At 41.8% G+C, this 16,557-nt stretch overlaps 1 protein-coding gene across 3 annotated transcripts in view; it reads right to left on the bottom strand.

The window, feature by feature from the left end:
* The window catches only part of SCAPER (S-phase cyclin A associated protein in the ER), a 209,141-nt gene that overhangs the window by 74,526 nt on the left and 118,058 nt on the right, over positions 1-16,557 (bottom strand). For all 3 annotated transcript variants that reach the window (XM_069980225.1, XM_069980219.1, XM_069980234.1), the window contains exons 23-24: positions 16,417-16,532; positions 8,929-9,052 (exon numbers count right to left, since the gene is read on the bottom strand). In XM_069980225.1, the coding sequence (XP_069836326.1) occupies positions 8,929-9,052; positions 16,417-16,532 (240 nt within the window). The remainder of the gene's footprint in view (positions 1-8,928; positions 9,053-16,416; positions 16,533-16,557) is intronic.

Genomic DNA, 16,557 nt, shown 5'->3' on the forward strand with positions numbered 1-16,557 from the left:
AGCGGGCGCAGGACGAGCCTCCAAAGGGAAGGAGCGCCAATTGGCTTTTGGAAGCTGGATTTCACTGGAATAAATTTCAAGGGCCATATGGACCACACTGGTGACGGGCACAAATGTGGAACAATTTTACGTGAAAGGGAAATTTTTCATTTTTTCACTTTCACGGCACAAATGTGCCCTTCATCAAGGGGTCCATATCCTCACTGCACCCCTTGTTAGGTTCCTTGAGGGGTGTAGTTTCCAGAATGGGGTCACTTGTGGGGGGTTTCCAGTGTTTTGGCAGCACGAGGGCTCTGTAAATGCGACATGGCGTTCATCATCCTTTCTGGCCGAATCAAGCCTCCAAAATCCAAATGGCGCTCCTTCCCTTCGGAGGCTTGCTTTGCGCCCACATGGCGCTTTATGTCCACATGTGGGGTATTTACGGACTCTGGGGAAATTGCTCTACACATTTTGTGTGTTTTTTTTCTCTTTTAACCCCTTGTGAAAATGAAAAATTTAAGGCTAAACTAACATTATAGTGTAAAAAATATAATATTTCATTTTCACGCCATTGTTCCACATTTGTGACCGTCACCAATGGGGTCCATATGCTCACTTCCGCCCCCTTGTTACATTCCGTAAGGGTTGTAGTATCCATAATGGGGTCACTTGTGGGGGGTTTCAACGGTCTTGGCAACACAGGGGCCTTTTAGATGCAACATGGCCTTCGAAATCCATTCCATTCCAAATCCAGCCTCCAAAAACCAAATGGTGCTCCTTCCCTTTGGAGGCTTACCCTGCACCCGCATGGCGCTTTATGTTCACATGTAGGGTATTTTTGTACTCAGGGGAAATTGCTCTACACACTTTGTGTTTTTTTTTATCTTTTAAATTAATGATTTAGTGTAAAAATTAAGCATTTTTTACACTAAATGTTGGTCTAGCCTTGATTTTTTCCATTTCCACAAGGGGTTAAAAAAGAAAATGAACACAAAACGTGTAGAGTAATTTCCCCTGAGTACGAAAATACCCCACATGTGGACATTATGTGCCATATGGGCACAGGGAAAGCCACCAAAGGGACAGAGCGCCATTTAGAGGCTGGAACGGAGGATGGAGGCCATGTCGCAATTACAAAGCTCCTGTGCTGCCAGAACAGTAGAAACCCCCCACAAGTGACCCCATTCTGGAAACTACACCCCATAAGGAATCCAACAAGGGGTACAGTGAGCATATGGACCCCACTAGTGACGGGCAAATTTGTCGAACATGTGCCAGGAAAATAAAAAATAATTTTTTTTTCATTTTCACGGCACAAATGTGCCCGTCACCAGGGGGCCATATCCCCCTTGTTAGATTCCTTATGGGGTGTAGTTTCCAGAATGGGGTCACTTGTGGGGGGTTTCTACTGTCCTGGCCGCACAGAGGCTTTGTAATTGCATCATGGCAAGTCTCTAATGGGAATGGCGGCCATACCTATTTAGCTGGGGAAAAGGGACAATTCTAATTTATTTGGGGGGATTAGGCCAATTATTAGTTTATAAGGTTGAAAATGACAGGTGTCCATCAAATTCAACCTGTGTTAATCCAGAGGAAGGCAAAAAACCCTCTGAGGCAGACGACAGTAGCCTCATCACAGGGAAAAAATTCGTTCCTGACTCCATAACGGCAATCAGAATAATTCGGGATCAATGTGACCCCTGAAATAGGAATAAGGGACAGAATTTAGAAAATGTAGAACTCCGATGATATGTGGTACGCCTTGAAGCGATCCAGTATGCGGAGGACGGGGTGATCAGGACAAGTGTCACACTGGAAAATGGTGTCCTTCCTGATCCCCCTGTTACGCCACACTCTGCTCTTCTTCTGGGGTCTCCTGTTTTCCACTGTGGGGAACGTCACCTGGAAAATGTTGTCCTGGTGCGATACAGGGTCCTTCATATCCGGAAGTGCTGGGTCCGCTCCATGGCTGCTAAATATTAGGGCTCTAATTACTGGTTCTGATATTTTCGGATCGTGCCACAAGCTACAGTAGCTCGGGCAGCGAGGGACCGGAAGAGGGGGATGCTGGTATAAAAGTTATCCCCGTACAGGTGGTAACCTTTATCCAGCAGTGGGAAGATCAGTTCCCGAACGATCTTCCCACTAACTCCGAGAATGGGGGGGGGCATCTGGGGGCTGGATTTGGGTGTCCCTTCCTTCATACACTGCGGTATGTGCACACTGCGGAATGGCAAAGGATAACCCTTTGTGCATTCCGCAGCTGGCACCCACCGGCGGACTGATGCAGGCGCGCACGTCTCTGCACATGTCATAGACTCCATTCTATGCATGGGCGGATTCCGCCCTCTGTCCAAAGAATGAACGTGTTCATTCTTTGGACGGACGATGAAATCCGCCAATGCATAGGATGGAGTCTATGACATGGGTGGAGACACGTGCCTGCATCAGTCCGCCGGCGGGTGCCAGCTGCGGAATGCACAAAGGGTTATCCTTCACCATTCCGCAGTGTGCACGTACCCTAAATCTGTAAAAGTACCCTGAGGTACTCTCACAGAGTTTGGAGAATTTCACGCCATACCATCATCTCTTATTGGGACGGTACTAGCGGAAAAGACGTGTCTGGGGGGCAGCGTACGCTAAGCTACCACCAGACACGTCACTGGATGATGAGGATGATGAGGGTGAATGGAGGAAAGAAGGATCCCCCCCATTCATTCTCACTGGCTATTTCGATGTCGGAGGCAATAATAACGTATGCGTCCAACGCCGAAAACACCCTGGGGGCCATCTTTATATCGGGACTAGTATATGGGGTATGTAAATGTGTTCTGGTGTAGTGTAAAACTTTATTTTGTGTAGTGTGGGGTAATGTAGTGTTTTTTTTTAACAGTAAGGGGAAAAAAAAACCTACGCCAAAAAAGTAGCTGCTGATAAATGCCGCACTTATGTGCGGTACTTATCAGCAGTGGCGGTAGGATATAGGGGGGAAAAAAACGCCCCTACGCCAAAAAGGAGGAGTTGCTGATCAGCGGCGCACTTATGTGCGCGAATAATAAGAAGAAAAAAAATTGAAAACAAAAAACATCTTTTTACCCCAAAGCAAACGATCAGTGTATAATACACACTGATCAGCCGCTAGGGGGCAGTAGAATGGAGCTGGCGGAGATGGCCGAAGATGGGGGCAACGGAAAAGCCCGAAGAGCTGAAGATTCGCGACGAAGACTGAACGAACCCGGAAGTGGCGTCGACGAGGAGAAGAGGACGCGCGGGGCCGCGCGACCCTCCTCTGAACTCCCATAGCGGCACCAGGACGTTCAGTAACGTCCTGGTGCAGCCATGGGTTAAATGTTTTTTTCTTTTATATTTCTACAGATTATAGATCACATTGAAGGTAGAAATAAATCTGAACCAATTTGTCACGGTCTCATTTTCAAATGGCAAAAACTGGGAATTTTAGCAGGGGTATGTAGACTGTTAAAATAAACAACTCTGGCACTATTTTATGCTGCCCTAGTAGCTGACAGGTACAATTTTATCGCAAATTTTAACAAAGGCCATTGCATATAACATACACACATGGATGGATGAACTGATGGATTGGAGAATGTAATGACAGATATTGCACTGCAAAATTAAAAGTATTGTACGTAATGAATGTTTCACAGACAAGCAAACAAGAACTCCCATTAAATGTCCCCAAACAATCAAATTTCTGTCTGATTCAAAAGAAGTTGTGTAAATTATTTAAGTCACATACATAGATTTTCAATTACCAAACGTCTTGGCTTGAGGACAGATTTGCACACTAAAGTCTTCTTATGAATGCTATGTCTAAATATCATACAATTCTGAGCAGTGATGAATTAGAAATGAAAATTTTAATTAAATATTAAGCGTGCTTCGCGGCTTGTGAGACACTGGCCTCACAAACTACTTCTCTAGTTTTTGTGCACTCAAAGAGTTGAAACAATCATTATGGCTTTGTTGAAGCAGGACTAATAATTTTCTCAATCTTAAGCATTTAATCAAAGAAGCAGCAAAATGTTTCTGGTCAATTCAAATAGCCAATGCTTTAAAGTAGAAACAACTGTGGGACATACATAGCAACTACCGCAATAAAAACTGTAGGCTGAATAAAAGAAACCACTAAGATAGTACATAACAGAATAAAACATGAGTAAGTATAATTATTAGCAACCTGATTTCTGGCTGCAATGAAAATGCTGCTTATAGATGTAAGGCAATAAAGCTGTGCAGCTAAAAGACAGAATTCCTCTGTAAGTGGAACTCTTCTTGAATTTCCCTAACCACTTTAAGGATTGTGTCCATTTTTATTTTTTTGCATTTTTTTTCAAATTCAAAAAGTTTTTTTTTATAAAGTAAACCTGGCAAATCATTACATTAATGGTAGCAAGAGTGTGCACACTAAGTAATACAATATGGTCAAGCTTTAATAAACAAATAAGAATAAATAGGAGGAGGGAGCTCTAATGGCTATTTGCGGACTTGTTATGCATTTTTTAATTTCTTCATTTTACCATAAAATGTACTGTGAAGCAAAAAAGAAAATGTATGACATGTATTCCCCCCCACCTCCCCCAAGAAACTAAAATGTTTTAATAAATGCTGTGCATAGCCATAATTTGACCCTATAACTCTCTATTTTTTCCATCTACATAGCTGTGTAAGGGCTCATTTTTTGCGTAATCTAGTTTTTATCAGCACCATTTTGGTTAAAATTTAGCATTTTTACTCCTCATTTTTTCTGAGATGTGCTGTAACTTCAATTCAGCAATTCTGGCATTGGACATTTAGTTTAACTTTTTTTTTTGTCTACTAAGGGACTTTACTATACAATTGCTTAATCAACTGCTTTCAGTTAAATGATCTACTACTACAGTCTGCTTATGGCAACATAGAATAGTAGATCTCTCATGGCAGTCACAGAGGCCTTTGGAAGACCTTGGGTGCCAGGGAAAATAACAAGTTTACTGCAACTGCACTGTGGGGAAACCAGTTGGACCAACTAGCCTGACTTGGCTTCAAACTAGACATCTATAGGGTTAGCTAGCTGACTGTCAGTTGCTAAAAGCAGTTGAAAGCCACCATGTATGGTGTGTTATTGATCACCTCCCTATGAGAAGATTTCCGGGAGCTGATCCGCTGGGAAACACAAGGGCTGACAAGAGACTGCAGGGAGCATGAAGGAATGAGCAGGGCAGATGTGGGCACATACATGCAGCATTCTCTGTCTGGGGAGAGAGGAGTTACAGCTATGGAGAGATTACCTCCACAGTCCTGTCCCCTGATGTGAGCCTCAGCCTGAAGTGGATCTGCTATGATTTGGAAGGTGGGGGAGACTTTCTGGGTCAGAGTACAGTGCTGTAGACCCCACTATGCGGACCATTCCCCTTCCCCACTACAGTGCAGGGAGCTCTTAAAGCAAAGCAATGCTCTTACACCAAGTCACAATATATATATATATATATATATATATATATATACTTAAGAGGGCCAAAATATCATGCTTTGAATCTATATCTATGTAAGGCTGGGTTTACATATATAAGTTGGCATCAGTTGCGTTTTTTGCCTAAAAACTGACCACAACTGATGTCACAACTGATGCCAAAAATGCATCAGTTGTCATCAGTTTTTCTATCCGTCTTTTCATTAAAAACCATCAGTTGCCATCAGTTTCCATCAGTTGTCATCAGTTGTCACAAGTTGCGCTCATCAGTTGACATTTTTTTCCCCAGTATGTTTTCCTGTCATTTTCAATGGGATTTGCGGGGGAGCGCACGGGGGCTATATACTAATTGGGGGAGCTCACAGGGGGGCTATATACTACAAGGGGAGAGCGCACAGGGGGCTATATGGGAGGGGGAGAGCGCACAGGGGGGCTATATGGGAGGGGGAGAGCGCACATGGGGGGTTATATACTATTGGGGGAGAGCGCACAGCAATGCTGTATACTAATTGGGGGAGAGCACACAGGGAAGCTAAATATTACTGGGGGGGCAACAGGGGGGCTATATACTACTGGAGGAGAAACAGGGGGGGGGTGATATACTACTGGGGGACCAAGGGGGGACTATAGGGGAGGGGGAGAGCACACAGGGGGAGATATATGTTTATTTTGTGTACTATTTGCCTGAACGCCGGATGCCAGAGCCGAACGGGATGCGTCCTGCCCGGCATGGCATCCGGCGCTCTATTCCATTGTATTGGTGCGGCGCCGCATCACCGGAGCGGCGGTCCGCCAGGACGCTGCAAGATGCGTCCTAACGCACCGACGGTCCGGCGGCCACTAGTTCACGCCGCACATTTTGAACGATCCCATTAAAAACAATGGGATCAGTTCAAAGATGCGTTTCCCTCCGGCGCTTTTCTCCTACGCCGGAGGGAAACGCCGCCGCACCGCCGGACATATGTAAACCCGGCCTAAGGGATTTAGAGCCCTGTGTCAGAAAAACTGTGACTTAAAGGGGTGGTGTCATGAAGCAGATGTATATCACATACATCACATACATATGTATAGTAGAACAAATTTGCTGTTTTCAGTAAAGAAGCTTACAAGACTGGACCATTTTCTTCCATATACATCAGATTTTTCCTGGTTTCCTCTCTCAACTGTGACCCTGCTGTTGCCATGCACTAGTGCAGAAATTTTCCCACAATCTCTCCTGCTGCAAGCGCTAATCTAACAAATCATGTGACTGGGACTGAAATAGGCATGAGCTTCTACAGAAAGTGGAAGCATAGCAGGCCTTAACCAGGGGCAACAGGTTAGGAAAGTAAGCAGAAAATGGGGGGGGGGGGGGGGGGGGGATTAGTGCGTCTTCAATTCTCAAACAATACATTAAGAAATGCATGTAAATTTGGAATATGTTTGAATTAGATTGTATAATAATGGGGATGCCACAAGACATGCATAGATAATGTGGTACCAATATTCAAGAAGGGGTAAAAAAGTGATCCTGGAAACTATAGGCCTATAAGTCTAGCATCTATAATGGGTAAAATATTTGAGGGTTTTGTAAGAGATGCTATACTGGAGTATAAAATTATAATATAATAAAAATAATCTTATAACACAGCACCGACAGAGGTTTAAAAGGGATCGGTCCTGCCAGACGAACCTGATCAGCTTCTATTAGGAAAGTTATAGACTGGACATAGAGGAGGCTGTGGACGCTGTGGCTGAGGCATTTCATACTGTGCCGCATTAAAGGTTGGTCATAAAATGAGGATGCTGGGACTAGGGGAAAACATACGTAAATGGGTAAGTAACTGGCTGAGAGATAAAAACAGAGGGTGGTCATTAATAGAACATACTCAGATTGGGTCTCAGTTACTAGTGGGGTACCACAAGGGTCAGTATTGGGTCCACTTCTTTTTAATATATTTATTAATCATCGTGTAGAGGGGCTACAGAGTAGAATCTCCATTTCTGCAGATGACACTAAACTGGGTAAAGTAATCAACACAGAAGAGGATATTATAATATTACAGAGGGATTTGGAGAAGCTGGAGGCTTGGGCGGAGAAATGGCAAATGAAGTTTAATATGGATAAATGTAAGGTAATGCACTTGGGCAGGGGAAATAATAATAAGTACAATTATGTGTTAAATAATAAAACACTGGGTAAAACTGTTTCCAAAAAAGACCTGGGAGTATTGGTGGACAGTAAACTCAACTTTAGTAATCAGTGCCAGGCAGCGTCTGCCAAGGCTAATAAAATAATGGGATGGATCAAAAGAGGCATAGATGCTAAGGATGAGAACATACATTTACTTCTTTATAAATCACTGTTCAGACCACATATGGAATACTGTGTACAGTTTTGGGCACAGGTGAAGGAGGACACAGCTGAACTTGAGCTGGTGCAGACGAGGGTGACCAAGGTCATTAAAAGAATGGGTGGGTTACAGTACCAGGTCAGGTTATCAAGCTTGGGGCTTCTTAGTTTAGAAAAAAGAGGTCTTATGGCCAATCTGATCATAATGTACAAATATATGAACAGATAGTACAGAGATCTTTTTACACCTAGGTCTGTAACCATGACAAGGGGGCATCCTCTATGTCTAGAGGAAAGAAGGTTTCACCATCAGCACAGATGCTGATTCTTTACTGTACAAGCAGTGAGACTGTGGGACTCTTTGCCTCTTAAAGTTGTCATGGCTGATTCATTAAATATGTTTAAGGGAGGCCTGGATACTTTTGTTGAAAAATATAATATTACAAGTTATAGGAATTAGATTTCATATGATAGAATGCTGATCCAGGGATTTTTCTGATTTCCATTGGAGTCGGGAAGGAATTTTCTCCCGGTGATGGGGTAATTGTCATCTGCCTAATAGGGTTTTTTGCCTTCCTCTAGAACTTGAAGGGTTCTTATCTTTTTTCAACCTTATTAACTATGTACTTATGTAACATATTGCATCACTAGTTTTTTTGTGACACCACCCCTAAACATCTCTAAATATATATTAAGGTATCAACAAAATTATGAGCCTATTTAGAGTTTAAAAAATAAGTGCTATCACTTTAAACTTTTATAAAAAGTTAGATGTGTATATGTTACCATTCTTAGGTGTTAAGAAAAAGGGTAACCAATGCTGACATTTTTTAACTTAACAAAATAAGGTCAACTGTGAATAAATGCTTGGGTATAAGCCACAATTAAGATATCTATGTCAGGGTATATTTATGCATCCATAGTGCAACCTGCAATTACAATACAGATGTGCATCCATAGTGCTCCCCAAATCACAGAATACTGCAATTGCAAACAGAACTACAGACGCGTGAATGAGGCCCAAATGTGAATGATAAACTTCTAAATGCCAGAAAACAATGGTCCAAAAATTTTAGCAAAATATTTAGTAGATGCTTATATTACAAACTGAAAATGACAAAGAAAATAAAAGCCAACATACCGACAACTGCTGTATGAGGAGCTCGAGAAGAAATGTGATTTTACTGCTCATAAGGACATATGTGCAATTCTCTGGGCTGTTACTGCAGGTTAGTATGTAGATATTCACAGCACTGCAGAAAGACCTGCAAAAACAGGAGACATTTAATAGTTATGTATTTATCACACAAATGAAAGATATTTCACTATTCATAATATTTATGTATGGATAGCATTTATACATGGAGAGTGGAAACTCACTCCAGATGAGAAGATGAAAAGCAAAATAAATGACCATTGACCATTGTATAAGCTGCCACCAAAGCAGTGTCCTGAGTTGCTCAGTGGTTAGACGTGGTGAAGTGAAGCCTTAGCTTAGGCTCAGGATCACATAAGCGTAATATAGACACATTTTTGCATTCATATTACGGCTGATCTTCACCTGACTGTGGGTCTAACAACATGAACTGTCAGCATCATAGTAATCTACTATACTTTTAGTTCAGATCTATAGCCCCATGCTGGGCCAGGACCAGCAGCAGTAACACAGATGCAAAAATATCCCGTATTTGCTCAAATGAAACTGATCTGAGGCTGTACAGCTTGTACTGAAACACTATGCTTCATCTGTACAGGTTACATCGAAAAAAAGAGCAACAATGCACAGTAAATTGTGTGCAGTTTTTAGAAAGCCAGTGAGATTTTTGGTGAATTTGGGCTAAATAGGGAATCCAACATTTTCCATTCACAGGCCTAGAGTTACTAAAACTGTTTAATTCTCAGCTGTGCCTATTGAAATCTTTTTCTTTTCATCCATTTCATGAAAGAAAAGTTTTCAGTTTTTACCAGGTAACTGATCAAAAGAAGTAAGGCATCCCCCATGCACATAGGAAAATCATACTGTGGTACTAAAGAAAATTCATAAGTGCACTGCAAATTTTTACATCTTTTGTATTATATAAAAAAAACAAAAAAACTCCTAGGATAAAGTATTCCATTGGTTTTATCAACTTAGCAGTGAGTCAAAACAGTGGAGAGGTGCATGACCTAGGAGCCCGACTCCTCCTCTCCATCTGGCACAGCAGTCAGTACACCATCTGTCCTAGACACAAAATACAGAGCTCACAGCCACAGTGATCAGATACTAGACATGTGCGCCCATAAATCAGACCTGTGAAAACTGAGGGAGATCAGGAAAGCTATTCATATGGCATGGGCTCCTCTCGGCATTACTACAGGTAGTTTCTTATTATTTGTTTAGGCAATATTTTGGCTCAAAAAGTGACGGTGCACCTACAGTATATGTAAGCCACTAAGTATTGTGCAATTTTTTTTTAATCAACAAAATTTTATTAAACAATGAGAGAATAGCAGTCAATACACCAGAAATGCATAGACATATTGTAGAATTATTAAGTATGAATAAAAAACAGACATGTGATATCAACCAATCTGACAGTTTTTCAATTTTAGAAGAAAAAGGAAAGAAAAGAAAAACCAATACTCCATTCAAACTTGCGTACTAGTTTGAGGTCACAATGATAGTATTTTATATGTAGATATTAGTTAATCTTTTCATGACTGGAAATGTTTTGGAACTAAGGATCCAAGACCCATGCTCCCAATTTCTACCTCTGTCTGTGTCAGGAACTATTGACAGCAGAAGAAGTTTGCTCCAAGGGTTTGTGCTCTTACTTGGGGGAGTTCTTAACAGACAAGAGTGGCAACAGAGAGCACCATGTCGGATTGGAAAAAAAAATAAGACTTCCTCTCAGGAATACAGTTGCTGATAAGTAGTAAAGGCTTGAGATTTTTTAACCCTTTCCCGCACGAGGACGTAACTGTACGTCCTCGCACGGGTTCGGGCGTTCAGAGCGGGGCCGCGCGGCGACCCCGCTCTGAACCGCGGCGGTCCCAGGTGGCGCTTGTAGCCCGGGACCGCCGGTATTAGCGGGCACGTTCTGATCGCCGTGCCCACTAATACAGTAATCAGATGCAGCTGTCAAACATGACAGCTGCATCCGATTACCGGATACAGCTGTTCCCTGGGGTCTAATGGCGGAGATCGCTCCTCCGGGACGTTGTCCCGGAAGAGCGATTTCCCTGTCTGATGCCGGCCGGGGACTCGTCCAAGATGGCGCCGTCCCCGCCTCGGCACTCGTTTGTATTCGGCTACAGCAGCCGAAAGCAAACGAGTGCCGATCTCATTGATCTTTGCTGTATATCTATACAGCAAAGATCTCAATGAGAGATCAAAGTGTATATACTAGAAGTCCCCCAGGGGGACTTCTAGTATATGTGTAAAAAAAAAAAAAAAAAGTGTTGTCATAAGTAAAAATCCCCCTCCCCTAATAAAAGTCTGAATCACCCCCCTTTTCCCAGGTTATAAATAAAAGTAAACAAATAAATAAATAAACATGTTTGATATTGCCGCGTGCGTAATCGCCCGAACTATTAATTAATCACATTCCTGTTCTCGAACGGTAAACGGTGTCAGCGCAAAAAAATCCCAAAGTGCAAAATTCCCCTCAAATAAAAGAAATGCGTTTTTTTTTTTTTCCAATTTCACCACACTTTGAATTTTTTTCTGGTTTCGTAGAATACTTTATGCAAAAATTCAGCCTGTCATTACAAAGTACAATTAGTGACGCAAAAAATAAGGGCTCATGTGGGTCTGTAGGTGTAAAAATGCAAGTGCTATGGCCTTTTAAGCACAAGGAGGAAAAAACGAAAACGCAAAAACAAAAATTAGCCTGGTCCCGAAGGGGTTAAATAAAAGTAATTTACAAATTCATTTAAAAACAATATTTTTTTCTCCAGAAAAAGCCCTTTAACTCTGCATTTGTAACTTAACTCAAAGGTGGATAAAAAAATCGATTAAAATAGATCAAAGTATTTTAAAAGTGATACCTTTATTGGTTACCCAGAAAAAAATATAGCTGTCTAACAGCTTCATTTTTCAGGAAAGTTTCATTTAGGGAGTACAATCCTTACAAGTAATATGTATACCAGACTAATATCTTGATGTAATCATGTCATAATCCTAATTTGCTGGTTATACCATTTGAACTACTACAGCAGGTTTTAAAACTTTAATTAGATAGAAGTAAAAGAAAAATCATGAATTACTGAAACCCAGTTTAATTCTAGCTTAATTTTAGGAACTATATATAGGGATTAGTTGTACACCTCAACCACAGACTGCCCAGACAGCATTATGTTGTCAAACTGCAGATTGGAGGCCTCACCACCAATATATATTAATCCTATTACAACATGAATCAAGAACCACCTGTTCTTGCCTTTTGTCATTAAAACTTGTAAAGTTGCTGACACAAGCAACTAACAGGCAGGAATATTTCTCATTATAAAAATGAATCTTTACTCCCATTTACACTGTAGTAAAGTGTTGAAAGTAAAGTTAAAAATGTGAATGTCGAGAAAAAACAATTCTAGAAAGTGTATTCAAAATAATATAGGAGCTCTGGAAAGAAAAGGTGAAATCCAAAATACTTTTTTTTTTAAAGTGACTCTGTACACACAATCTGACCCCCCCAAACCGCTTGTACCTTCGGATAGCTGCTTTTAATCCAAGATCTGTCCTGGGGTCTGTTCGTCAGGTGATGCAGTTATTGTCCTAAAAAACAACTTTTAAACTTGCAGCCCTGTGCGAAACGACCATGGCCTAGAGTGTGTGTGCATTAGGCTGGCACATCCTCTCTGCCCCCCCCTTCATCATTAGGAATGCCCCAAGCAGATTGCCTCCTATTCATCACCTGTGTGAAGACTGCACATGGGCTGGATTGTTAAGGCACCTGTGCAGTGGAATAGGAAATATCCGGCCAGTGGCATTCCTAATGATGAAGAGGGTGGGGAGGAGGAAAGGAGGGGTGATGGAATACTCTAAGCCATGGCCGTTTGGCACAGGGCTGCAAGTATAAAAGTTGTTTTTTAGGACAATAACTGCATCACCTGCCAAACGGACCCCAGGACAGATCTTGGAGTAAAAGTAGCTATCTGATGGTACAAGTGGTTTGAGGGGAACAGATTGTGGGTACAGAGCCACTTTAATAATAAGTAAGTTCTGTTCACTACTAAATGAACAACTAATAACAAGTCAAGAAAACTTTTGACATGTCACAAAGGCATGCCACTCTAAGCAGAGAAGTCCAACAGCACCAAACTATCCAATAGCAGGTAGTGGGGAATCCATGCTAAAGGCCCAAAATCCCAGTAAGGTGGGCCAATACACCAAGATCCAGGGAGTCCAACAATATCCAGTAGTTATGCAGTAGTTAAAAAACGTCAAATCTTTATTGAGTGACCAAGAACAAATACGACGTTTTAGGGTGAAAACCCACACACCGTATACACAGCAGATACGCAACAAATACGCAGCAAATACGCAGCAGATTTGTTGGTACAGATTTGATGCTGTGTTCAGTTATTTAGACCTAATCTGCTGCGTATTTGCTGCGTATTTGCTGCGTGTTTGCTGCGTATCGCAGCAGTAAATACGCTGCTTATACGGTGTGTGGGTTTATACCCTTAACCAGACAAATACTTAACAAAGACCATGTCTGGACAAAGCGCTGTATTTGTACTTGGTTACTCAATATAGTTTGAAGTTTTCACCTTCTAGATGCTGTTGTAATCTTGATTATGTCACAGAGACATGTCAAAAGGTTTGATCGATCAGGGTTTAAGTGTTCATATTGCGACCGATCAGGAGAATGAGCAGCAGTCTGTGCTCAGAGCATTCTCTCACTGCTCTGTGTCAAGTGACCTGGACAGCGGCATAATGTGAGTCTATGGAGACCGGCTGGTTCTTCTGATAAGTCGCGGACTAGTCAATCAGAGAAATGTCAATATGGAATGACCTCCAAAGCCAGGATATTCACTGAGATTAGGACCAAGTAGGGCTCTGCAGATTCAGAGCCCGGTTTGACTGTAGAGGCAATGTTTTGGATGACTCTGCAGAGAAAAAGGTGAAACACCCTTTGTAGCACAGAATTTTTAAATTCTGTTGCCAGTGTTCACGGTCTTCAGTGTACTGGTACCAGAAAGAAATGTCTGACATCATGAAGTGGCAACACTCCTCCCACAGCAGGGTCTTTGCTGGGAAGAGCTTCCTGCACGGCGGTTAAGTTAAGGATCATAGATGCAAAAGGAATAAATGGGTAAAACTATACTGTTGTATTAAAGGGGTAGTGCGGCCCTAAACAATTATTCACAAAATAACACACATTACAAAGTTATACAACTTTGTAATGTGTGTTATGTATGTGAATGGCCCCCTTCCCAGTGTTTCCCCCCACCCACACTAGACCGGGAAGTGTGGTGCATTATACTCACTGCATCTCGTGTCGACCCCAGTCCGCCATCTTGGGACAATGACGTCGTCTTCGGGAGGCCGGCCGAACCGCTCCATCCGTCCCTCATGCCGGTCCCCCTCTGCCGCATTATCAGCAGCTCAGCCGCGATTGGCTGAGCATAACTGTGCTCAGCCAATCGCGTCTGAGCAGTTATGACGCAGCAGAGGGGGGCCGGCATGAGGGACGGATGGAGCGGTTCGGCCGGCCTCCAAAAGACTACATCATTGTCCCAAGATGGCGGACAGGGGTCGACATGAGATGCAGTGAGTATAATGCACCACACTTCCAGGTCTAGCGTGGGTGGGAAGAAACACGGGGAAGGGGGCCATTCACATACATAACATACATTACAAAGTTGTATAACTTTGTAATGTGTGTTATTTTGTGAATAATTGTTTAGCGCCGCACTACCTCTTTAACGTTTTATGAATAACGGATTTGTTTTCACATGTAAACATATATAGAATCTGAAATGGTAAACATCTTTTAAAACTTCACTTTCATTTAATGGATATAAAAGAAAAGAAAAATGCATCAAACAGAACATATTAAATCTACTTGGCCGCCTTCGCTATCGGTATTAGCCGTCACAGTACAGCCGTATAGTGTGAACAGTTCACCGAGATATATAAAGTCTACATGGGTTTTTCCATCTGTGCAACACATCTTATTGCACTATGTGTCCAAGTAAACTAAACAGTTTGGCCTAATTCACACGTCCCGTAATTTATCGGATTTTCGTATCCGAGTTAGTGCACATTGATGTCTATTGGGCTATTCACACTATCGGTAAATAACAAGGATGCAAACCAATTCTGAAAAAAAAAGGACACGTCCTAGTGCGGACCCAGATTTTTTTTTAAGGATCCTCTTATATAAATCAATGGAATCCGCTATTTTTTATGGATTGTAACCTATTTGGCATCCGTATTTCCATAAAAAAATTACGGATGACTCATAGGTCATAAGGCTGTGTTTCTAAGCAACCCACAGCTAGGAAGAAGGAGCTGCAGAAGCACAGGTGCTTGCAAACTGAAAAAGAATGAACTAATTACCAGAACTGTGTCACAGTAAAGCAAACAAGAAATTTCAAAGAAAAATGGCTGTCAAGCGATTATGTGACTTTTTTTAGGGGTTGGGCATACTGGTGCAAGTTTTTTTTAACCTACTCAACTTTATTAACTAGTATTGTGCAGTCAGAAAAAAAACGGATTTATGGAAATACAGATGCAATACGGAAACAATATGGATGCCCAGTCCGTAATCTTTAGCGGATTGTGCGGGAGGACTCTATGGACTTAAAAACAATACTGAACGTGTGAATAAGGCCTTTATTGCCAAACAATTTATTGCCACTTGTATTTCAGTCTCCTGTGCAAGTGCACTTTTGCGCTAAGTAGCCGAATATATTATGGCATATCGACAGTAAACAAAAGACAATCATATGTGTAAAGCATCACTTCCCTTTTTCTCAGGTGCTGTCTCCATACGGTGCTATGTAGACCCAAAAAAACAAAAATGCATGTAGACTTACTATATCTCGATGAACTGTTCAAACAATGCAACTGTACTGCTATGGCTACCGAGTAGATTCAGTATGTTCTGTTTAATGCACCTTTTTTATTTTATATCTATTAAATAAAAGTGAAGTTTTTCACCATTTCAGTTTCTATATACTGTTGTATACTGTGGCCTCCCATCTAGGAGACAATAAGCAATGGAGTCCCTGAGGCACCTTCCCAAGCCCTATAAGTGAAATCTTTTACCTACGCAGGATGTTTTTGAGCTTTTGTGATGCTAGTGTCACAATTATAAAAATAATATCGTATTAATCAATAACAGTCAATTACAGATGAACAGGTCATATTTAGTTCTTCGTCTATCACTATAAAGCAGTGCTTCTGAACTCCAGCCCTCAGGCCTCACCAACAGGTCATGTTTTGAGGCTATCCCATACAAAGAACACCTGTGCTAATACCTAATGCACTGAGTATAATTATATTACCTGTAAAATACTAAGGAAATCCTCAAAACATGACCTGTTGGTGAGGCCTGAGACCTGGAATTGAGAAGCACTGCTATAAAGTATGTGCAAATTCTTATGACATGTTCATATAGAAAAACAATGGACTTACTTGAGAGGGACTCGGGAGGATGAGCTGGTGTTACTCAGAGGTGTGACCATCTGCAGAATCTGTTCCACTACTGACAGTCCACCGGCAGCCCGAAACGATATCTGGTCGGAAGCATTCTTTACAGAGACAAGAATAAGTACA

This window comes from Dendropsophus ebraccatus, chromosome 1 (assembly GCF_027789765.1).
Source record: "Dendropsophus ebraccatus isolate aDenEbr1 chromosome 1, aDenEbr1.pat, whole genome shotgun sequence".
Classification (NCBI taxonomy): domain Eukaryota; kingdom Metazoa; phylum Chordata; class Amphibia; order Anura; family Hylidae; genus Dendropsophus; species Dendropsophus ebraccatus.